Source organism: Mastomys coucha, unplaced genomic scaffold, assembly GCF_008632895.1.
Source record: "Mastomys coucha isolate ucsf_1 unplaced genomic scaffold, UCSF_Mcou_1 pScaffold15, whole genome shotgun sequence".
In the NCBI taxonomy this organism is placed as follows: Eukaryota; Metazoa; Chordata; class Mammalia; order Rodentia; family Muridae; genus Mastomys; species Mastomys coucha.
Window position 1 is genome coordinate 8,966,007 of NW_022196897.1, and position 26,105 is coordinate 8,992,111.

Here is a 26,105-nt window from a genome sequence, read left to right on the forward strand (position 1 = left end):
ACTCAGAAATCCACCTGCTTCTGCCTCCCAAGTGCTGGGATTAAAGGTGTGCACCACCACTGCCCGGCTAATAATTATATTGTTAATGATAAGACTGTTCTTAGCAATGTTAAGCTTAGACCGTAAGAAAGAACAAAGGAAGAAGGGGACTGGACAGATGGTTGTTAAGAGAACTGATTGTTCTTCCAGGTGTCCGTGTTTGATTTTAAGCCATCCACACACCTGATGGCTCACAATCATCTTTAATTCCAGTTCCAGGGAATCCAATGCCTTTTTCTGACCTCCATGGTCACCAGGCACACATTGGCACATAGACATACATGTAGATAAAATACCTATACACACAAAATTGTACAGAATCCCAGAGGTATCTGGTGGGAACAACACTTACAGTGCACACACTCCCTGGTGGGTAAGGCTCTTCCTCATTCAAGGTTCTGCAACCCTTTCCTATAACTAAGGTATCCATTCATAATGCTACAGAACTTCGGAGAAAAAAAAAAAAAGAACTGACCTTAGGTGGGGCTGGGTCACAGCACTTGCTAGGCAGGCAAAGGAAAACCCAGTACAAGGTGCTAGTATTGTGCCTCTTTGGTTGGCTTTGGCCTTTCTGCCTGGTTCTCAGGATTGAGTTCCTACTATGTGTTTTGCTTCATGCTATGTTCTATTTCTTACATCCATATTCCTTGCTTCAAGTTCACTCAGTACACTGAGAGAGGACACCTTTCTCATGCTTGCCTATGTCTCAGGGGAAGGAGTTCTTTTCCTCTCCCACAGCTCCATGATGAAGTCAAGTTGTGATTACAAGTTGTGGGTCTGGAACGAAGCAGAACTCCACTTCCCAGAAGTGAGTTCTTGGGAACGCCACTACTCCAACTGACCTCAAGAGCATCAGAGCATCTCCTACAAAAGAAGTAAGGACTCTCTCTCTCTCTCTCTCTTTCTCTCTCTCTCTCTCTCTGTGTGTGTGTGTGTATGTGTGTGTGTGTGTGTATGAGTGACCTGTGAAGGTTTAATCAGTCAACACATACATACTATTCAGAACTTACGTCACCCATAAACACTTGTGAACTGGTTTTGTATGTAGTAATACTTGCTCAAGCTGACAGCTATGCCTGCCTACTTCCAGGACTGTGGCCTGGATTCAGCCACAATGCCCCTATCCAAATCCATGTCTTCTAATTCCCTGGGTTCCACTTGACCACAGTGACCAGGTTCCATTTGCAGAGTTACATAGGTATAATTCTATCCTCAGAGGAGTTTCCCGAAACTTGGTTTCCTGTATATATAATTCAGTAACCCTTCCTACATTATTCTTCTTTTATTTGTTGTCTCACTTTTTGATTTTCATCAGGGAAGTCAAACTCTAACAAATATTTCTATAGAAAACTATATTTGAATGTAAAGAATGCATATTAACAGCGCCAGCAACATGACTCTGCCAGTAAAGGTACCTGTCGCCAAGTCTGAAGGCCTGGGTTCAATTCCCAGGACCCACAAGGTGGAAGAAGAGAAGTGGCTTTTGCCACCTGTCCTCTGACTTATACAAAGCGCGCACGTGCATGTGCAGACACACACACACACACACACACACACACACACACAAAATAAATAAAATGTCACAAGAAGTCTTCTAAAAAAGATTGTACATTAATAAAACCCTCTAGTATTTATTGAAAGAGTAAGAAAAAATAACCTAAACTGTTAAAACTAACCCATGTGACACAGAGTGGAGTTTTGCTTTAAAGAAAATGAACAAAAACTTTCAACTGGATAGAAATCTCAAGTAGCCTTGCTTACAGGAATACTGAGGACCTCAGGCCAAATTAGGTATGTGCACTGAAGGTTCTTCAACCATGCATGTTGAAGTCCAGTAGTAAATGTATCTCATGATCCACAAGTCAGGGCCGGCAAAGATGGTTCAGCAGTTAAGAGAACTGGCTGCTTTTCCAGAGGACCCAGGTTTTACTCAAGCATCCAAATAGTAGCTCATAACCACTTGTAACTCTAGTTCCAGGGAACCTAAATCCCTTTTCTGGTCTCTACAGTAACTAGGCACATGTAGTGACACATTTACACATGGAGGTAAAACACACAGGTACACTTAAAAAGTCTTGAAACAATAACAAAAGGACCAGAAGTTACAGAAAAAAGTAGGTGGTCCTAACTAACCGATTCAGGATGCATCTGAGCTCGGCCACAGCTCAGCCTGAGTCCAAAGGTCTGAGGATGTGCTGGCTTCATACCTCCTTCCTATCAATTTTAAGGTGGATTGAATAACACTAGGCCTATCCATGGGTCATTCTTTATCAAATATGTCTTAGAGCACTGTTCAAGGACCCAAGATTTGAGAAGAATCACAGAGTAAAGATAATGTTTTTCATAATTTTTCAGTTAGTAAAATGCTTGCCTATGATATTGTTGAAGTGGTGGGAGAGCTACATTTAAGAAGTCAATTCCAGGTTGCATAATTTGTTCACATCTTACTATCTCCAAAATCAGTATGTATTTCAACAATCTATGTCATATTATTGCTTAATTAGTATTATCCTTATTTTCTTCTTGACGGAACATAAAGAAAAGTGCAATTTACAGCCATGATTCCTTATATTTAACAAGATGTTTTAGACTTTTTTTTTCTGTGTCTCTCATTGACCCTTTTTGCTTTAGATTATTTTCTTCATTCTATAAGTTAGCCCTTTGCCTGCCTTTGTGTGTGTGTGTGTGTGTGTGTGTGTGTGTGTGTGTGTGTGTGTGTGCCAGTGTGGAAGGAGATACAGAAAGACATGCAGAGAGACTGAGAGACAGGGAGAAAGAGAGATATAGGCAGAGAGAGAATGAACAAAGTACATTGTATAGATAGAGAAATGTCACAATGAAACCATTGATTTTTGTACACTAATAGACTCTCAAAAAAAGAAAGGAACAAAGCCAGTTCAGCCTGGCATGGCACAAAGAAAGATACGAGGATGCTGGCTCTGGTTTATCTAACCTACTCATCACTTACCATCATGGATTGCCAAGGACTTATTTAGACCTTCCTTCTTAGCTGTCACATGAGAGAGGAAAACAAAACAAAACAAAACAAAACAAAAGAAAAGAAAAGAAAAGAAAACTGATGTTAGCATTTCTCTACCTTCCTGGGGACAGGTCTGTGGCCAACTTTAGCTTCAATGTTCCTCTTTAACACTGTTGTCAGCTTCCCTGGGGCTCACATCCCTGTGGGGTTAATCTTACAGACTTACTCTGGTTATATTCGGTGTTGTGTCTTACTCCCCATTTTTTTTTCCTCTTGTGGTGTCTTCACATAAGAATTGTGAATTAATACAAAGCATTGCACATTCAAAGAACTGGTGGGAAGGGGGCCTGCGGATATGCGGGGAGGTGTGCAGATATGGGGAGAACTCCAGCTTCTTTAAAATAGCATCCCTTCTTGAAGATGTGGGGAGAACTCCAGCTTGTTTAAAATAGCATCCCTTCTTGAGCTGTAAAGTCTTGAAGCTTTTCTGTGCTCACAGGTAAGCTAACCAAATTGGAGAAAAAGCAGCCTGCTGGAGTATCACATCCTCACACTGGTTTTTATGTAAGTTGATGAACATTTAAATTAGGACATTTAAGAAGAAAAAGAGAAAAGTTTGGCGAATACCACATCTTTTTGCAAAAAAGCTGGCTGGCTGAAAATCCATCCCTGGTGCCCAACAACACTTGCCTGCAAATACTCAAACATGTATTTGTCTACCATAAGTCCTAAGAGCAGATTCCACAAAAGACTTCCTACCCTCAGCTTGCATTTAGGTTTAGTGAGAGTTTATTTTAGGAATCCTCCGTGCAGACTGGTTTTAGACTGGCTTTTATCAGGCGCCATGAAGACATCATGGCCTGAGATCAAGTTTAAACCCAGGTCTTAGAATGAAGTTCCTGGGACTACAGGGGTGAGTTAAGCTAAAATTTCAAGCTGTGTTGTGAAGATTTGTGTTTAAAAATCTCACAAGAGGCTGACTGTGTGCTAGAGTGCTTGCCTAACACTTGTGAGAACTGAGGTTTGATCCCTAGTACTACACACACAAAAATATTATGCAAGAAAGAGTTCAGTCTCCTGCAATAATAGACAAATAAACTAGCTTTTTGGGTTTCCCCGTTACTGGAAGTTGAGCTTTTCATGAAAGATAGGAAGGCTGTTCTGGGCATTACTAGCAGGAGTGGGGTGGGGGTGGGGGTGGGGGTGGGGTGGGGGTTGGGATGGGGTGGTGTGTCTCATCTAGCTTCCAATTTTATCTAACTACAAGACTTTCTCATTTGCCTCTGCATGAGTGATAAAACCAGACTGACAGAACAGACTCTTCTACTCCATTCAGCCTTGCTTCTGCTGCCATTTAACATTCTGATGTCATACTGGCCCCTGGATACCCTAGCTGCTTTGTGAGCACCACTAAGCATGTGAAATGCTCTTCATTCCCCCATCACTGTTAGGGGTTTTATTTAAGAGAAGGACTTCTAAGTTATTCACAGTATTCCATAAAATTGCCAGAGTCAAATTCTCCCTGTGAATGCACATACCTTGGAGTCTAAGAAAAAGAAAATACTTTAAGCTTTTAACTATATGAAACAATAGAAGAAAATAAATGGGTGCAAGGCATAATGTGTCTTTGGGTCTCTGGTGGCTGAGTTTTTGCCCACAGGCAGGAAAACTCTTAGGAGAGGTTTGATTTCTTACACACAAAAGATGTTGAATAGTAACATACATTTGTCAATATTACGGGACAAGCTACTGAACACAGCCACGTGTGTGCATATGCGATGCCATCCATGCAATTTCTTTTCTTTCATCCGAGATTTTCAGATTTGACTACTTCTCAAAATATAATGATGGTATTGATGCGCACAAACTTCTTACTTCTCTTGTGTGTATTTTAGGAAGAGAAGATAACCAATATCTTATAAAACAGTGAAGTTTTCTGGGAAAACCCTGGAGAACTCTTTGAGAAATGTTTGCATATTACAATGGACCGAGGCTTGAGAGACAGCTGGGGCTGAGGGCTGAGGTATAACACTGTTTCTACAGTTTGCTGGCTTCTGTGGTGACTTAACTGACCCCTCTGTGAAAGAAAGGAGACACCCTTAGCAGGATTTCAGAAAAGGTTAAATGAGATATGACTATCAGTAAGTGCTGACTGAGCATCAGTTGATAGACAGAGGAAGGATTGGAGGGAGAGGGAAGGGTTGGAGTGAGGGAGGAGGTAGGGTTCAGGTTGTCAGGGCCCCTCCTTCCATTAAAGAACAGGAATATTCAACATGCCAGTCTCATGCTAATTTCTAAGCAATCAGTCTCTAGATTGCTACCATTCATGCAAATTCACTTCAGATCTCCGTAAAGATTAACATAAGAACAAAGACAGCCTAGAGCCCTGAGATGTTTAGTCTGTCCCTAAGGGAGGTCTAACCAGACTGCGGTGGGCAGGGTACCCTTGACATAACCTATGGAGGCTGGGACAAGGTGATACAACCTCAGAGAGAAACTCTCCTTCTGTTCTCCTCAGAATAATATCATTGCTTTCCTAGGATGCAGATGGAAATGGCTCCTTCCCAGGGCTCTGAATGGGGAGAAAGGCAAGGGTACAGAATCGTCACATACCAAGATAGAAGGTGTGATGGTTGGTCCTGATTTCCATCTCACCAGGATTTATAATCACGCAAGAGAGACATCTTTGGGAATGTATGGTGAGGGCATTTTCAGATTTCACAGTGGGAGTTGGTATCATTACGACCACAATACTTGACAGAGACCTAGGAGGACAGATGTATTTTGGCTCATGGTTTCAGTCCCCAAGGCAAAGAGGAGCAGATCAGCTGGAGCATGTGGTATAGGCTATTTTCATTACAGCAAACCAGGAAGCGGAGAGAGCAAGTCAGGAGCTAGCCCCAGACTACAATCTTCAAACCACCACCCCAAACCCAGTGGCCTACTTTTCCCAGCAAGGGTCCACAGTCTCCCAGACTAGTACCAGCCAGCTGGGAAAAACCATCCTAGCATGAGCTGTGGGAGTACTTGTCAGAGGTAAATTATCACCGAGATGTTTTCCAGATGTGTGCGCCCCTGAATGAAGAAGCACAGATGCTCTCAGGAAAGTGAGCTAGTCTGCTCTCCCCATTTTTTTTTTTTTTTTTTTTTTTTTTTTTTTTTTGGTTTTTCAAGACAGGGTTTCTCTGTGTAGCTCTGGAACTCACTCAGTAGACCAGGTTGGCCTCGAACTCAGAAATCCGCCTGCCTCTGCCTCCCAAGTGCTGGGATTAAAGGCATGCGCCACCACCGCCTGGCTTGCTCTCCCCATTTGACAGGGTTTGTTTTGTTTGCTTTGCTTTTTATAGGCCTCTGCCCTCAAGTTTGTTAATAGAGCTCCATTTTTTAAAGGGATGAACGGTTCCAGCAACTGACCTAGCAATTAAGACATCCCTGAAGAGGGGCAGCGCATGTACCACGGGTGGAGAATTGTTCATGCCATAGGCCAGACTATGACTATGGGTTCTCCATCTATTTTGGATTCTATGTAATTAGAGGGATGTCCTGCCTGAGTGAGTGAGAGTGAGTTATGTGAAGTAACTGCTCAGGAGATGATCTGTGCTACCTGGGTGATAGGGAAATATTTGGCTTAGAAGAGCAGAGACATCACAATTGGTTTGAAAGGGCTTCAGGGGCCTGCTGGAAACAAAGATCTACAATGAGCGAGACTGGAGACAGCAGTGAAGAGAGCATGTCACTTACTGCCTTCTTCCTCCTTGGGAGCCCTGGGTAAGAGCTGTGGCATCCCCACTGCCAGGGAATACCATGGCGATTTAAAATCAGCTGTCTAGATATAGTGCTAATGAACACAGTGCCTGTTTTTGAAATGAATACATTTTCCCTGCCCTGGTGCCATAGAAGTATAGATTAGCACGGCATCTAAGTGTTAGAATGTACACCTCTAGGTGCAAGGCTGGGATGAGGATGTTGAGAGAGTTAGACTGTGAAAAGGCTCCAACACGTTGGAAAAAGCACTGCATAGCTGAAGAAGACGTGGGGTACAGTGCTCTTGGTTTGAGCATGACAGTAGACCGGGCCGCAGAAAGCACGAAGGACAGAACTCTTACAAAGTACCATTTCTGCAGCAGAATTAAGCTAGAGATAATAGAAAAGTCACTAGAACCTCTGCAGGTGGTTAAAAATTAAACAAAAAAGGATCAACAAACGAAAGAGAAAGTTCTGCTGCTCACGGTGCTGCTCACAGAGGTAAGGCATGCTGAAAAGTGGAGGCAGCTAGAGCAGGACATCCAGGCCATCCTGTGGTACATTGAAAGAAAGGAAGACCAAAGTGTGGATACTTTTTCCTTCTTAAAAGGGGGAACAAAATACTCATGGAAGGAGTTGTAGAGTCTAACTATGGAGCACTGTGGGACTAATGGCTCCAGCAGCATATGTATAGCAGAGGATGGTCAAGTCAGTTACTAATGAGAGGAGAGGCCCTTGGCCCTGTAAAGGTTCTATGCCCCAGTGTAGGGGAATGTCAGGGCCAGGAAGTAGGAGAGGGTGGGTTGGTGAGCAGGGGGAGGGAAGAGGGAACAGGAGTTTGCTTTTTTATTTTATTTTATTTATTTTTTCTTTTTTTTGGAGGGGGAACTGGGAAAGGAAGGGGGAGGGAACAGGAGTTTTTTGTTTTTCTTTTTTTTTTTGGAGGGGGAACTGGGAAAGGAGATATCGTATGACATGTAAATAAAGAAAATATCTAATAAAAAAAAAGAAAAAAAAGAAATGACAAGGCAACTCTAGCTGCCCTAGATCTGAGGCAACTGGAACAGTGCCACATAGAAACTGTAGGTAGAATTCCAAGCCTAGCTTCAAGATGGCTGTGCTGGCTATCTTTATGTCAACCTGTCACAATCTAGAGCCAATTTGGAAGACAGATGCTTAACATAGAAAATGTCTTTCTGATTAGCCTGTAGGCAAATCTGTTAATTCGTGTTTGTTTGTTTGTTTGTTTTGTTTTCTTGTTTTTGTTTTTGGTTGGTGACTGATGTGGGTGAGTCCAGCTCACTGTGGGCAGTGCCATGCCCAGCACTGCCTCATCAAGCCAGCCAGTCAGCAGCATTCTTCCACAGCTCTGCTTAAACTCTTACCTCTGAGTTCCTGCGTGAGTTCCTGCCCTGACTTCCCTCAGTGACAGAGAGTTGTGAGGTGTAATAAATGCTTTCCTTTCCTAGTTACTTCTGGTCATGGTATTTCATCACAACACTAATAACCTTAACTGACATAACAGATATTACTGGTATACATGTCCTGAATAATCCTCCTCACTTGAGCATGAATGGAACTTGAAAATATGTCCAGAATTCCCTCCCCAGGTTATATGCCTAGTTGGCTATCTGGGTTAACAAGATCCAATCACTTCAGTGATTAGAAGGGTAGGGTTCTTGTTGAGTGGACAGCCTCTCATTTTGTGTGAAGAAAACTATAACTCCATTGTGAATTGGCCTTAGAGGAGCCCCTGTGGTGAAGGAAGACCTGAGGGCTGGAGGAATGGAAGTCAAGCCTGCAGTAAGGACATGGAAACTGACTTTGTACCACAGTTGGAGTTCTTGGATAGGGATCCTGAATCTCAACTGTTAGAAAAGATTGAGGGCAAGCTATAAACACATTCAGATTTCTAACCCAAGAAATTGGCCATAAATAATCCTGTGTTGGTTTCTCCCATTAAATTTGTGCTGGTGTGTGGATATGTACCAATAGGAAGCCGATTAAGACTGACGATCAATCGAACTCAAATGTTCCAAGGTAGTTAAGTTAATGAAAATACCATCGTGGTTTTGACCAACGGAGTTTCTTAATGAACAATATCCTAGTTTTGAATTAATTGGCCATTAAATAAGAAGTTTCACATAAGTTAACTTTATGGTGAAAAGAGAAGAGTAATTGTGTTTGGAAATCCACGGAGATCAACTCCATCCAGAGGCAGCCAGGAAGCCATCATAGGCTGGTGGAAGGCTTTCTGTAGAAGATCCTGGCCTGGTCTCCTCACATTGACATCTGTTCCAGGCTTTCCTTCTTCCCCTCAGGTAATGACAGCAGAGAGCCAGGTGTCCCCCACTGGCTTGGGCTCCCTCCCACAGGACTCCAGGACCAAGAATAAGACTCAGCACAAAGCACATGACCCTCCACCGGACTTCCTTCACACTGACCACACTCATCACCTTCACTCATATGAACATCATCCTCCACCAGACTTCCTTCACACTGACCACACTCATCACCTTCACTCATATGAACATCACCCTCCACCGGACTTCCTTCACACTGACCACACTCATCACCTTCACTCATATGAACATCACCCTCCACCGGACTTCCTTCACATTGGCCACACTCATCACCTTCACTCATATGAACATCACCCTCCACCGGATTTCCTTCACATTGACCACACTCATCACCTTCACTCATATGAACAGTTGCAGAAATCATTCCCAAAGAGTCTTTCCATACATGTGAAAATAGAAGCATATTACCTAAATTCTTATCATTGTTGTCTTCTTGTTCATTAAAAATATACATTTAAACTGGGCATGGTAGAACATGGCTTTAGTCCTAGCACTCATGAGGCAAAGGCAGGCAAATCTCTGAGGTCAAGGCCAGCCTGGTCTATAGAGTGAATTTTAAGACATCCAGGACTTCACAGAGAAACTCCATTTTTAAGAAACAATGACAACAACAAAAACTGCACTCCTCATTGTCATTTTTAGTGTTGAAAATTGTGAGTTCTGATAATTATACAATAATAATAGAACATGTAACAACTTACCTTGTAACTTTTTAGTCTGATAAAGTCAACCTTCATAGAGACAAAGCGATCTGAATTCCGGCTGATGTTCTTGAGGTGTTCGACAAGATCAGCACAGAACTTGTAACCTCCCTTCAGTACACACAGGACCAGAATATCATGGTAGCCTATGTCTTTCATTATATCCTTAGCCAGCCGCTCAATTCTGAAAGAAGTAAGAAATAAAAGATATATTAATATACAACTAATAGACACATGATGTTCTATACAGATCAGATCATTCACATGAACATGGAGAAAAACCTGGAAAACAGAATGCTTCAGGCAGAAAAGTTCTGCTAAAGTGGAACCAAAGTGCTGATAACATGGGACATCATAGCTCCTATACATCATAAACAGTATTAGAGGTCATGCATGATATTTATTATTTAATCATTACAGCACCTGTTGTTAAACTTTAAAACATTTTGATGTTATTTACTGAAATGCTCATTTTATAGCAAAGAAAGAGGAAATAGCTGATTTTTTTTTTTTTTGGTTTCTTTCTCTCTTGTCAGTCTGACACCTAGACCTGTGTGGGAAAAGGAGATGGAGATGCTGCCTCCACAAGACTGGCCTGCTGGGGAAGACTGTGGGGTGTGGTCATGATTAATGACTGATGTAGGAGGACCCAGATCACGGTGGGGAAAGCTATCCTTTGGATAGATTGTCCTGGATTGTATAAGAAAGCAAGCCTTCCTCTACAGCTTCTGCTTCAGTTCCTGTTTCCAAGTTCCCACCTTGCTTGAGTTTCTGTCCTGGCTTCCTCCAGCGATGGACTGTTGTTACCTAAAAGTGTAAGATGAAATAAATCCCTTTTCCTCCCCAAGTTTCTTTAGGTTCTGGTGTTTTTTTCAAAACAACAGAAACCATAAGACAGAGAATGACATATTCTCCTTACATTGGAAGAAAAGTCAAGTTTAGAGTAACAAAAAACAAAAAAACAAAAACATATTCACCAAAGGCAGCACACCACAGCACAATGGGAAGAGGCAGCAATGCAGTGTGGAATCCTATGTGGAGGATGCTCCCTGCAGTCAGTGAACAGCAATGGCCTGCCTCTGCCCATGCTCTGGCACTATTTTCACAGGCTTCTACTCATTCTATATGTACCAGTGTGTAGCCACTCCCCACATGAAACCAAAACCCCTGAAACCCTGGTTTGAGGCAGGGTCTCAAATGTGTACCTTAAAAAAGAAAATCCCTATGAGCATTTAAAATTGGATTAGATTAAAATAGACAAACTGAATTATGTATGTATTTATATGTAACTTTATCATGTCTATATACTACATATATAATATGGATTCTATATATTCATATTTACTTGAACATTTTCTTTTTTGGGGGGGGGTGTGTTTCAAGACAGGGTTTCTCTGTATAGCCCTGGCTGTCCTGGAACTCACTCTGTAGACCAGGCTAGTCTCGAACTCAGAAATCTACCTGCCTCTGCCTCACAACTGTCGTGATTAAAGGCGTGCACCACCACTACCCAGCTATTTGAACATTTCCTAAGTGTTCATATATATGCACAAATAGAATATTAGCTATGTTTTCAGGTAGTGTTTGTCTAAATAAATATGGTCACCCAAAGATTGCATATCAGATTATCTGGCATGCTTTTACAAAGATGCATTGAATTCATAAATTCATAAATTTTTCATTACATTTATTTATTTAGTGTATGCACACATGTGTATATACACACACACATACAGACCACAGTGTTTGTGAGCACTCATATGTGTGTGTATACATGGATGTGCATGTGTATGTGGGGAGTATTTACATGCATATATATGAAAATGCATGTACAGATGGAAGCCAGAAATGAACCTAGGGTATTCCTTCTTGGGAGCTATCCATCATATTTTTGAGACAGGGTCTCAGTGGGTCTTGGAGCTTACCAATTAGGATAAGCTGGTGGCCCTGCAAGCCAGGATCTACCTGTCTGTCTCCCCAGAGCTGGGATTATAGGCACAGCTTACCATCTCAGTCTTTTCACCTTGGTTCTAGGGATCAAACTCAGGTCTGCGTGCTTGCACAGTGAACACTTTACCAGCTGCACATCTCCCCAGGCCCCCAAATCCCACTTTAAACATAAAGACTCAGATTAAAGTGGAAGGACCGAGAAGGACGCATCATGCTTGTGGCAATGAAAAGTAAGATGAAGAAACCATCTCACTTTCAGTCAGAATGTGACATCAGAGTTGGTGATCTCTGTCAGCTCCTGAAGAAAGCTTGACAATCCTAGAGTATGTTTCCCTAGGGATGCCAAATGACTGACAGAAGAGCAAAGAGAAAGAGATACCACTGCACTTACAGACTCCCTCCCACAGTCCCTCTACCAGGCATGGGCAGATCCTCCATTTGGGAAATCAGTTAGGATAAAGGATAAAGTTGAACAACCCATTAATAAACTGGATCTAGCTGATATGTTAGAACACTCCACCAAACAACAGAATATGCATTCTTCTCAAAATATTCCAATGAAAACAACAAAACTAGAAATATATGTGAAAATTATAATCTGATAAAGGTTTATATCTAATATACATGATATATATCTAATATCTAATATATATGTTTTCACTGTATAGCTGTGGCTGTCTTGGAACTCACTTTGGAAACCAGGTCAGCCTTGAATTCACAAAGATCTGTCTGCCTATGGTAGAATTAAAGGTGTCTATCACCACTGCCTGGCTTATGTATTTATATAATTCAAATGATATTATTTTACACAATATAAGTGATTATAATTATAGTTGTATATATTTAATCCTTTTATAACTCAACAAGAAGACAAACAACCAAATAAGTTGGCAAAAGGCTTGGGTTGAGACCTTTTACCCCCATAGAAAAAGAATGAGAGTAGCTGATAAGCACACTAATGATTCAGGAAATATAAGTTCCAATCACAGGGAGATATCATCATACATATACTAGAATGACTATGACCCAAAGGACAGACAATACTGAATGTCAGCAGATATGTGAAGACAACAGAGTCTTGTTCTAGTGAGGCTGGAAAACGTCACAGCCACATTGGGAAGCAACCTGTAGTTGTTGAAACCTATCAGGAAGCCCAGAATTTCACCCCAAGGGCTTAATCTAGGAGGAATGAAAAGATACATCCATGCCAAGAATTGTACCTGAACTGTTTACAAATCCAAATCAGAAGTTCGAAGTTTCACTGGCTGCTGGACCAATGAATAGATGTTTTATGACTTAATTTCTAAGGAAAGAGACCTGATTCATAGCTGCCTGTCAGTAGATTAATGAAACTGTAAGACAAGATTGTGGAGATGGACCCAAGCATAAAAATGTACTGAAATCATAGAATCATTCTCCATGTAAAGCAGGTGTAATGTTTGTTTTAAAGCTGAGGGCTGAATTCCTGGGCCCCACCCTGGACCACTTATGGAGGAATTTTAGACATCCAATGGAGGGACTGAAGCACCAACCCAGCCACAAAATCTTTGAACCACAATTTATTCTGCCTACGAGATGTTCAGGGGTAAAAGACAGAGAATTTGAGGGAAGGGCCAACCGATAACTGGCCCCGCTTGAGACCCATGCCATGAGATGGAGCCCATCCCTGACACTATTATAATAGTTTGCTATACTTGGTCTAGGTACTGAGGTGGCTCTGCTAAAGGGCTGGCTACACCTACAAATCCAGAGCCATGGTAGTGCAGAGATGGCATTTAAAAACCCAAAGGTAAGCTGATGTGTCTAAGACTAGAAGTGAACAACTTACAAGAAGAGAGGAAATATCCATGTTTTCCACAAATGGTTTGAAACTACGTTCTCTTACTCTCAAAACATTACCAGTGGTAGATACAATCATACACATGCTGACTGGCCGACCTGACACACTACTTGTTCCGAAGGAAATGGAAGTTTCAGGGAAAGTTGGGGTTTTAAGAGTGTGTCCTGTGAAGGTGATGTTTACCTCCTAACTCTTCCAGGTTAAGTCTGTGAAAAGCCATGAGACAAGGCATCTGGGTGGAGAGCCTTGCTTTCCTTTTCTTATCTCCACTATTTGTAAAGGGCATTGCTTTGGGGGCATGTGTATGTTAATTATTATAATTTACATCTATATATCCTTACCAATTTTTCTGAGTAATTGCACAAAGTTACACAGTTCCATGAATGCACATGTTCCTTGAGTTCAAATTTGCTACCCTATAGAAGTTCTCCCAACCACTAGAAAGAAAGTCCTTAACAGGCTTGAAGAGTCACATGAGAGCAATGAACCAATGAACCAATGAACCAATGATACAGGATGGAGGACTCACTCACCTGTCTACTATGATGCCATGAGGGATGAGCACACGCTCCAGATCACCATAATAGTGTTGTGGGTACGTGAATAAATCCAAATCATATCCTGGCCAATTATCCAGAAGCTGTAAATCAAAGTAGTTTGGTTATGGTATTTTTCATTAACAATTTATTTTTAATGTAAATAACAAAAATTATCATTTGGAAACAGAATAACGTTGAACACAGAGATCTACACATCTTGGTAAATTAATATATCCCCTCAAGCTATGATAAGCTTAGTAGAGCAAGGTTATTGTTTATGCAACTTGATAAAACAAGTACCAAATCAACAATATACTCTACTCCTAACCGTAATAGGATAAAATTGGAACTCTGATGTCTCTTCTTAAAGAGGTTCTTCATTATCTTTGTTTATTTGTATGTGTCCCTGCATGAGTTTATGTGTATTATATGCATGCAGGTACCCTCAAAGGCCTGCTCAGAGGCCAAATAGCATCAGATTCCCTGGAAACGGAATTACAGGTAATTGTTAACCATTTGATATAGGTGCTGGGAACCAAACCTGAGCCCTCTGCAAGAGCAGTCAGTGCTCTTAGCTACCCAGCCAGCTCTCCAGCCCCTAAACTCACCATCTTTACCTAACCTGATAGAACTATATAGAAGACCATTTTTATGTAAGCACTATATAGGTGCAGCTCAATAAATAGTGTCCAGGATGCCTGAAGCCCCAAGTTCGGTCTCCAGCACTATAAAAAAAAGCATGTAAGTATAAGCATTATATACTTTGTATCTATATTATAAAAATATTATGACTACATTGTACACATGTATAATTGTATAATATACAGTATTATGATATATTCTGAATTTCTTTTTATTATAATGCCTCATCTTCTTGGGAAGGTTTACCTGTGAAAAGCATATCCCGAGATTACAATAAACCTAGACTTCTGAGTGCCTTTGCCAGTGCAGTAAAGACTAAAAAAGGATGCTCTTTGAAAGAAACTTCAGCGAGTCTTAGGATGTTGTGGCCCAAGAAAATGAGCCTGTTCACAGAACACAGACTGCTAGCAAGCCTTTCTCTTCCTTAAGATTTACAGACAAGATTTCTGGCTAGAATAGGAACAAGATGTGGAAGAAAATAATGACAGTCTTTTTCTTTTTCTTTGTTTTTTTCTTCACATAGACAAAAAGGATGCAATAATGAAAATGTTGTCCATGAAAACCTTTCTTTAGCTATGTTAGCTCTTGTTATTGATCATTTTTCCACACCTTTGTGACTACTCTGTCCAGCTTTGATCTATGGAGGGCTTTTATAATATAGACCCAGCCTGATTTTCTTTTTGTTTTTGTTTTTTGTTTTTCGAGACAGGGTTTCTCTGTGTGGCCCTGGCTGTCCTGGAACTCACTCTATAAACCAGGCTGGCCTCAAACTCAGAAATCCCCCTGCCTCTGCCTTCCAAGTGCTGGGATTAAAGGCATGCACCACGACTGCCTGGCCCAGTCTGATTTTCTTGCTCATTTATACAGCTAGTTCCTGTCCTCAGGTTGCTTTTCAGTATAGGAATGATTCAGCATGTATACGTGCATACAGGCAATATTAAGTATCTGAGCATTTCATTGTAGCACTGAGTTTGTGTTATACTGTTTTGGCTTCTGGCCCATGCTTTCAGCCACCTTCCCAGGAGCTATCTGGATTCGAGAATGGAACACACACACACACACACACACACACACACACACACCCCAGTTAATTTTAAAATGCCTTGCTTACCCCAAAAGCTGGACACTTCTAACCCTCTGCCTGCTACCCTAGGCTCAATCAGGGAAGTAGCCAGTGGCTACCTACCCGAAATCTCACATAGCTGTCTGGCTTTCTCTCCTATAGCTCCTGTGTCCCATCCTTCTCCTCTGAGTTATGGAAACTCTGTCTCCTTTTTCCCAGTTCCCAGCCTATGCAAATCTAAAAGTCCTGCCCTGTCTCTTTTTGCCTAGCCATTAGCCACTGCCGTCTTTATTGATTAATCAAAAACCAATTGGGGACAAAGACTTTTAGCATTTGAACATGCAGATTCTTGATTGAATCAAGGTATTAGAGCCAATCTCCAACTTTTTATACGTGCATGCAATGTATTTTGATCCTATTTAGTCCAACTCCTCCTCACTTCCTTCAGATTGACTATCTACCACCGTTTCCAATTCCATGTCCTTCATTTTTCTAAAAATCCTTTTGAGTCCAGTTTGCATTGCTCCTACACTAGTGGGTGTTGGCCCATCAAGCAATGGAGTGCCAGATCTACCAGAAATCTGGTAGAAACTGAACCTTGTTCCTCCCAGAAGCCAGTAGTGATCACGAGGTTGGTGCTTATGAAACCCTTCTTCTCCAAGCGAAAATGCTGACTGGATTGATCTTGTAAAGGTCTTGTGCAAGCAACTGCAGACATTGTGAATTTATGACTGCAGTGGTCCTATCTTGTACAAAGTATAGTGTTGCCCTCTGGTCCCCGACCTCTGGCCCTTATATTTTTCCTGTTCTCTCTTTTGAGATGGTTCCTAAGTCCTAGGGGGAAGGGTGTGGTACAGATGTCCTGTTTATGGATGAGCACTCCACAGCTGTCCTTTAGGAATTTCTCCATTCAGAGGCATACAGTGCAAAAACGATCTTCCCTGAGGAGGTCTGAGAACCACACTAATCTATGGGTAGAGAGATTGGAATTTACATGGCAGTCTGACACTATGTCCATTTAGGAAAATAATTGTAAAAGTTTCACTACTGTCTCCTACAAGCTCCCCAACCATAGGTTTCTGGCCATATTTGTAGCACCAGGCTTGTGTTTCTGTGGTGCAGGTCTCAAATCCAATCAGAAAGCAGTGGTTGCTCTCACAACATTCAGTCCACTAGGGTACCTATAGGTGTGTTCTGCTGTGCCAATCACTCTAGCTTACAGGGCTTAGCATATTCCAGCAATATGAACGAAGCGTCTCAGCTAATACTAGCTTGACTTTTCCATGTCTCATGATCAAACTGTGTGATATTCTCAGCAATAGGTTCTGGTGGCCAGTCAAGAGCAAGGGCAGTAGCCTGTATTTTGTTTTGGGGATTTCTAGGACACCTAATTCTTCCTGGCTTCCAGTCCCTTCATCTGTCTTACACTATCCTTGTTTCTACTCCCTCTGTCTCTATGCCAAAGTTCACCTCCCTCTTGGAAGGCCAGGTCAATCTCACTTCTTCCTGGAAGCCTTGCTGACTGCACTCATGTTGTGATTCTCTTGCCTGTTTCCCTGGGATTCTCTGCAGCTCTGGCTCAGCAAAGGCTTCACCTTGAGGTCTTTGGGGACATTTCCACAGTTTCTGTTCACATGCTCTGTCTCATCTTTATCTGTTCACTTCTAGTTTAAGGTCCATTCCCAGCAGCTCCATCTTATACCAAGACATTTCCCACCCCACTCCCATCCTCCTCTGGATGAAGGGCTCCGGTTTTAGAAAGGGGGTTTTAAGGTAAAGCCCAAGCCACTCTCATCCTAATTTTGGTCTCTAGGCAGACCAAACTCATGTTATTTCTCTCCAAATTTAACCCTTTCCTATCTCAGGTAAGGGCAGCATTTTCCTCTGTTTCTTCAAACTAAAACTTTGGCATTGGCTTTGTTCCTTCCTTTAATCTTTGTGCCAATCAGTATATCATCCCCTTCCCAATTCCCTCCCAATGTGAACAGAACCACACCTGAACAACTTCCACAGCTCCCTCCCTACCCTGATCTGGGTCTCCACTGCCCTCATTCCATCTGGGACTACTGCAGAAATGGCCAAACCTGGTCTTGCTTCTTCCAACAAGGCGGCTGTATGCTTGACATCATGACAGTCTCTGGCTCAAATGTTCTCAAAGGCTTCTCATTTCATGCTGAGTAAAACCTACAGTCCTCACTGAGGCCCACAAGAATCTCCCTCTTGATTGCCTGGTACTTTCTCATTTACTCTGCTCTAGACGTTTGTCTCCTGGATGACTGAATCTGCTGACAATTGGTTAGTGTTTTGATATTTCTTTAGCCTGTAATACTCTTCCTGCAAATGACCACGGGGCTTGTGTATTCTTTTCCTCCAGTCTTCATTCCAAGTCAACTTTACAGAGAGGCCTTTCTGATTACAAACATAAACCAGTACTCTCCTTCCTCCCCACCCCATTGCTGTATCCTTCATATCTAATCTTACTTTTCTTCATAGCATGTGTGAGTGTGTATATATGAATGTGTGTGAGTGTGTGTATATGAGTGAGGGCACATGTGTGTTTTTATGTCTGCCTGTTCTGACTTGTCTTATCCCACTGGAATGTGAGCTACTTCTGGCAGAGATTTGATCTTACTTTCTGTTCAATCCCTCATGCCCAGACCACTGACTTGAGATCTGTTAAGTACTAAAAAGATGTTCAACAACTGAATAAATGGGATACTCATTACCTCTGAACTCCAACCTCGATGATCAATTTGTCAACTTGTGATAGAAATGACTACTGTTCAAAGCTCTGGAGATTCATAGCTGTCCCACTGGCCAAGGAGTACACATCATCTGTATAGTCAAAAAGTGTCATATTCATTGTACCTCCACCAGCAAGCTGGCTGGTGTGACAGGTCAACTTGTATGGAGCAACTCTGGTTCCCACCCTGTAAATTCCAGGAGCCTGCTTTAGCCAGAGTGGCTGGTCAGTGGCTTCCCAGATGCACCTGAATGACATTCAGCCTCTGGCTTTTCTCCTAAACCACACAGCAGTACCCACTCCACTTCTACTTCCTGGAGCTCATTCACTCACAGCCCTGGTAATTAGTGGTCTCCTGAGCTCGTTCTTCGTTCTTCACCCCATGCAATTCATTACAGCTCTTTGCTCTGAATCACAGAGAATACTCTCCATATCAAGGTCGTGCCTCCACTCTTTCATTTTTACTGCCATGAGATTAGGAGACCATATTTTTCTTTTCTTCCCTTCTCTTTCTTTCTTTCTTTCTTTCTTTCTTTCTTTCTTTCTTTCTTTCCTTCTCTCTTTTCTTTGTTTGAGTTTTGAGACAGGATCTCACTATGCATTCATGACTAGCCTGGAACTAGCCATGTAGACCAGGTTGGGGTTTAAATTTACAGAGATCCACCTGCTTCTGCCTCTGTCTCCTGAGTGTTGGGATTAAAGATATGTGCTACCATGCCCAGTCCTGATTCTATTTTCTTTAAATAAGATACAATAAAACCTATCAAGTGGATGACATCAAATAGAGTGCAAAGACTAATGTATAGCAAATACTGAACAAATGCACAATACACAAACATACACGCATATATACACACATACACACAAACACACATATACACATACATGCACACATACATACACACATATACATACTCATACACATACATACACACATACATGCACACACACAATCATACATACATACATATACACACATACATGCACACACACAATCACACATACACACATATACACAAATACACATATATACACACACACTCATACACATACATATTCACAGATACACAAACATACATACATACATACACACATACACGCACTCATATACATACAGACAGGCATATCCACACATGCACACACACTCATACACATACATATACACACATACACACACACATACATGCATATACATACATACACACCCATATACATACACACATACACACATTCATACATATACATATATATGTATACACACATACACACATAAATACATCTATACAGATATATACACACACATTCATACACATACATACATATGTATACACACATAAATACATACAGACAGACATATACACATAGCACTCATAGATATACATAGACACATATACACTATACACACATACCCACATACATATATGCACACATACATATATACATACATATATACACATAAATACACATATACACACACACAAGAATACCAAAGAAAAGAAAAAGATGATAGAAAAATTAGGAAATAAACTTATACGTGAAAACAGCGAGCAATGTGGGTGTCAAAGTCTGACCCCTCTGTGCCAAGTCTGCTAGCTATGAGACCTGGGACATATTAATGTCTCTAAAATTAAGTCAAGGCCTGTCTCACATGACTAATGAAAATGCTAATGAATATAAGACTCCCTAGCATATGGTCTACAGTGCTTATGCAGTGACACAGACTGTGTAACTGTACTGAAGCATCAGTTGTCTATATAACTCATATACATTGTTATATATACATTTAAATACACATTTTAACTCATTTAAAGAAAAACCTCAGTGCCATTTGCCAAAGTATTACTACCCCAGCTCAAGCAGTACATTTAAATCCAGTGGAAAATCACTTCTCTAGAACTATGCTCATGATCACATGTGGCCATTATATCTAGTTAATTTGAAATGGTGCTTTTGTGGAGGAGATAAAAGACAATAGGAGGCAAGACTCCAAGTCTGTTTTGTTGTTTTTCCACACAAATCGTGTGTGTGTGTGTGTGTGTGTGTGTATCTACCCCTGCAGGAATGCAGAGACACAGGGTGGCTCTAGACTTCAGGTCATGACTTCACTAGCTTTAAAACAAAACGATGAAAAGCAAAGAATCTTTAAACAGTTTTAGGATCACAGATAACATGCTCTAATTTTAGTCTACATAATGCTTTCTCTGTTTGAAGAGGCAAAACATCTCCAGCTGGAGAGGTGACAAACACCGTAACTGAGTCATTTTATATGACATCCAAATCCAGAACCCAATGACTCTCTGGGTCACATTTAAATTGATGTTGACCATATATATATATATATATATATATATATTTTAGCATATTTCCCAGGGAGAAAAACACCTGAGAAGCACATGGGCAGAGCACAAGCCTGCTTCTGTCCCCCTCCAAGAGCCATGCACCTAGTCCTCTCTTCCCTGCAGGCAGACAATTGTCATTGGTTTTCATGCTTGTAGTTGTCCTTCCATCAGCACCGAACCCCAGACAGCAACATCAACAGACCCAGGTCCAGAGCCCAACTCAACAATCTTAGAGCAATGGATCAAAGTGCTGAAGGAGGGCTCAGGTTCTTCTGCTAAAGCAACGACAGAGCTCAACAGGCTACAGAACACACCCTTCCAGTCCCTTCCTCCCCTGCAGTCTTCTTCTTCCTCTTATTTATTCTCCTATATTGTCACTCCATCTCCATGGGAATGAGGATGGACATAAGGAGAGGAGAGTCAGCCAAACAGAAACTCAATAGTAACTTTGACTTCTCTCATCTTTTAACAGACTTATGTAGGTTCTAACTGTGGGTCCTTTGACAACACGTTAGTACAATACAAACTGGAGAGACAAAAATATTTAAGAACCTGACCCCCTCCCCCAAAGCCAGGTGGGCAGAAAAGACCATCTCTCCCTGATAAATAACTACAAAGTGTCAACTGTACATCTGGTAAGTTTACTAGCTCCAAACCAATGACAACCAACTTTGAGCAAGACCTCTGAGTTCTGTCTACATCCTTTCATTTGGCAATTCCTGTATGCTACTATTTATTCCTTATAATGTATTAAAATGCCTCTCCCACCCAAATCAAGTGAATGTCACATGCAGATAAGACTCATCTTAATTTTTTTATTAGTAAGTTGTTCTTTCACATTTTCATATATATGCACTCTGTATTCTGCAAGCTCCCTCCTTCAATTTCTCTCTGGCCCCTTCCAGCCAACCCCTCCTTCATATAATTACCTTTCCCTTATTAGTTTGGTTTTGTTTAGTGTTTCCTATTGATTAACCAGGTTCATCTGTATGATCTTGAGTTTGGAGCATGGAGGGCTCAATAGTGGGTACACAAGCATGTTTCACTTTCTCCTAGAATCCGAGGGTTGCCAACACATCAGCAGCAAGTGACAAAGGCCTGTGGGTCACTTCCATCTCTACACATGACTGTTAAGAGGGCCTGGCTTTTGCTGACTCAGGGTCAGCATGCTCATTAGCTGTGAGTTCATGGTTCCCATCCCTACATCCTGCTCTCTCCCAACCCTTTCTCCATCTTGAAGCTCTTACATTCTTTCTGCCTGCTCTTCCACAGTATTCCCTGAAACTTAAGGAGTGCACATCAACGTTTTGTCTGGAGGCTTACACCTCAGTCATCCTTTATTGTTACCATTTACACCTCAGTCATCCTTTATTGTCACTGTCTACACCTCAGTCATCCTTTATTGTCACCATCTACACCTCAGTCATCCTTTATTGTCACCATCTACACCTCAGTTATCCTTTGTTGTCACCATCTACACCTCAGCCATCCTTTATTGTCAGCATCTAGAGCTGCCATGGGTCTTTGCTTTGTTTGCATTCCCTGGAAAGAGAGATTTGTCTTTTTGGGTTTCCTTTGTCTGGTCTAGCTGGGCTATAAGTGGCCTTAAGTCTACATTGGGTGCTTTACTCTACACTGGAGAGTCTGGAGCCTCCGTTCCTGACCTTTCTAATTAGTCCATCTTGTAGCTCCTTCAATTGTCTCACTCAGTTATTTTATCCTAATTCTACACTAGCAATACTTTCCCATGAACAGAGCAGCCCTACCTCTGGAGTTACAAGGTATGTTTATTGTTATAACTTCCTTTTGATTTTTTTACCCTACCCTTGAGGGCTTGCTATTTTGCCTACATCCTTATCTTCTCTAGTTTTCCTAACCCTCTTCAGCACCTGAATTTTTTTCAAATTTTACTAAGTTTTACTGGAGAAATTAACATATGGGCAGGTGTTTCCATTGGTTATTGTCAACCTTAGGGGGCACTTTTGCAGATTAGCAACTACATACAGTGCCCAAGCCATACACTAGCTTCTTCTCTTCTTACTGACCTCTTGTTATTGCCCAAGCATCCTTCACAAGAAGGCATCGTTGAGGATGAATAGATGAGACCATTATATTTACAGGTTTTTTTCCTTTGCTTATTAGACTTTAGTAATCTACCCAATCTATGAGTACATCCAGATTTAGTTCCTTTTGAGTTTTAATAATCTGTGATGCTGGGGCTCTACCACTGAGCTCCACCTCTAGTTGCATCATGGCTTTCTTCTTTAGAAGCATATAGTATTTATGATACAGTGTTACTCTATGAATTCTAGGTTTAGCTATTTGAAAGATGTTCCACACTACTGTGGTACTTTGCGTAGTCTAGCAATGGGATGTCTCTTGGAAAGGTGCTTCTCACTAATGGCCTCTTGCCCATTCCTATCCCACTTGCTCTTTTGGCAACATCGGACACGTTTGATGATCTCATGACCCTGGCAAATCCACTTCCACTGAACAGTTCTCTAGACATCTACTCCTCTCCTGCTTGCTTTCTTCCATCCAGCTCTTCATTTTTGGTCCCTTGAACTGGCTTTGTGTCACAGTATGCCTCAAACATCTGGGGGACTTTCCAGGCATTTGTTCTTAACAATTGTTTTTATTTCTTCCATTTTATTTTATTCCATTCTTCATTTATCCCCCAAACTAACCTGCCAAAGGTTTTCCAAATCTTATCACATTCTGGAGTTTCAAGTACGACTTTCAAGTTGCCTACAGTATATCCTGACCTGTGAGCCTTAAAGATGTAACATGGGAGGGAGTTAGTTTAATGACTTCCTCTTTCATATTTTCAACCTCCTTCCACCTGATCTATCATACCTACAGCGACTGGAATGTTTTTATTGTAAAAGCACAAATCAGATAGTGATCTCTTCTCTGTCCTTGACATGTGTCTCTATGTCGTGGGTCCCCACATGGTTTCCTTCTGTTTCTGCTTGTGATCTTGGGTGAAAGGTTACTGCAGACTCTTTGATCATATCGGTAAAGACACTGCTCCCCGCCCCCTTCCAGGAACTGTCCCCTCCTTCCTGTAGAATACCTGGCTAGCTGAATTATCTGGACTGTGTGTTTTCACACTGCTTGACTGTGTCCCTTCCCAGAACGTAAGTTTTGGGAAGAAGAGTTTGTCTGGTTCCAAATTTGTGGAGCAGAACCTGGCAGGGCAGACTAAAGGCATTCCTCCTTGAGGAAAGGCAGGTCTGGCTGTTTAATTAAGAGCGGAGCCCTACCTTTCAACCCGAACAGTTCTATTTAACTGAGAGGTGTTTCTTTCCTAACCCACTCACTCTAATTCAATCCATTCATTTCCATAAACAGACTATCTGTGAATTACACGCAGAGCTCCGGAAAGAGGATCTTAATGGCAAATCAGCCCCACCCACCACCCTCACACCTTTTCACTTCAATCCTGGAGTCATAACTACCATCCGTTAGAGCTTAATTTCAAGATTATGGGAGGTGGGTACCCTCCATTTGACACCTGAATGATCCCCGGAATTGAAGAGGTTTGGATATGGCCCCACCTTCCATCCTAAAACACTACTGAGTTTTTCACAGATCAAGTTTGTCTTCTGTCACAGGCAAGGCATGGGGCACTCTGGCTGCTTGCTGGCTTCTGCAGAGCCGCGCCCCAGATTCAAAGTTCCAATTGTATTTACTTGCGTTACTTTGCACCTTGGCTGCCCTGAAGAGTTAGTTCTCAGTAGCTGTTTTAAAAACAAAACTCAAAACTCATTGAAGTGAGGAGGGAGGGCTAATAGGAGGGTCGCTAGAGCTGCATGCTGGGGTCTTCCTAAACTCCAGCTCGCAGGCTAGACTCCTTGTGGCTAGCTAAGTGGGGACCCTGTAGGAGGCAGGCTTCACGGCTAGGAACCCCCGGGAGGGTGGGAAGGGAGAAGTTACTGGGAACTCTGGATGAAGGAGCGATTTTAGTATGGGTTTCGTCAGACAGGGTGGAGAAGGGGGAGGCTTGGATGCGAGAAAGCCAGAGATCTCCGCCTGCCCGCAGGAGGAACAAAGCCTTGGCGGATTCTCACCCGAACCCATTTCAGCTAAAGGGGTAAGGGGTGGGAGTGGAGGGGAGCCGCGAAGGGAGAAGAGGGGAGGGGAGCGAGCTAAGGGAGCCTGGAATCCAGAGTTCGCATTTACCACGACGCCTCGCCCGGAGTCTGGCGCCTTCTCACTGCTCCCGGCCATGTCTCTCGCGGGGGAACGCTGGACGGACAGACGCCGGGAGGATGTGGGGGCGGGGGAGGGGATGTGGCTGGGACCGCCCCGCCCCCAGCCTGCGGGCGGAAAAGCAGGGACTACATTCGAGCCTCAGTCCCTGGCGGCGCGGGAGCAGCTGTGGAGCATCGCCTAGTGCACCTGAGCGCGTTACAGGGGGCGTCCCTGGAGGCGCCTCCGCCCCCGCTCCCCGCCTGCCCTTTGCGTGCTCCGCACCCCGAGGGGATATGGGACAGGCGTGAGATTTGTTCAGGAGAAAAGGAAGTCCCCTGTTATTTGTCTTCTCAAAGCCCTACGCTGCAGCCCCCAGGCCTGCAATTTCCAAGACTCCTCCCTGCCAGATTTTAAATGCACATTTGTCCCAAGTCAATGCATTAAAGAGAGGCAGTGCAGCGCGTTCTCGGACGTCGGAAGTGGGCCGGAGTATCCCGGAGGACTTCAGATCTTGGCGCCCTGCCAGGAGTTGGAAAGTGCCACGAGCCGGCATTTCTTCCGACTAAACTCTAGTGATCCGATGGGCCCAGGGCAGGGACTTTTTACAAAATACTGTAGCTGATTTACCACTCCACTCTAATTGTCTCAGGTTGTAGCTAAAGGCAATTGCTCTACTCTGATTAGAAAGCCTTGTTTTATGAATCTGTTGTTAAACCAATCCCTAATCCCAGCTTTCTTCTAGCCCAGCGCCCGATTCTTTGTTCTTCCCTCTAAGGTCCTGTTTCTGTTTATATATCCTTGGTCTCCCATATCTTTCCAGAGCCTGCACTCTTTTGGGTTTAAAGGCCTCACATTGGGTATAGTTCTCTTGACTCTGACTTCTCCAAAAGATTTTTGCTAGGATAGAGTGTCTCTTAGTGATAGAGCATTTGCCTGGGATGTGAAAAGCCCACGGGGGGGGGGGG

The 26,105-nt window shown here is 42.4% G+C and overlaps 1 protein-coding gene across 1 annotated transcript in view; it reads right to left on the minus strand.

Annotated features, from left to right (window-relative positions):
* The window catches only part of Prtfdc1 (phosphoribosyl transferase domain containing 1), a 112,298-nt gene extending 86,804 nt beyond the window's left edge, over nucleotides 1-25,494 (minus strand). Inside the window, exons 1-3 of the mRNA XM_031369153.1 lie at nucleotides 25,129-25,494; nucleotides 14,151-14,257; nucleotides 9,828-10,011 (exon numbers count right to left, since the gene is read on the minus strand). Of these exons, the coding sequence (XP_031225013.1) occupies nucleotides 9,828-10,011; nucleotides 14,151-14,257; nucleotides 25,129-25,176 (339 nt within the window). The 5' untranslated portion in view covers nucleotides 25,177-25,494. The remainder of the gene's footprint in view (nucleotides 1-9,827; nucleotides 10,012-14,150; nucleotides 14,258-25,128) is intronic.
* Nucleotides 25,495-26,105: the final 611 nt, after the last annotated feature.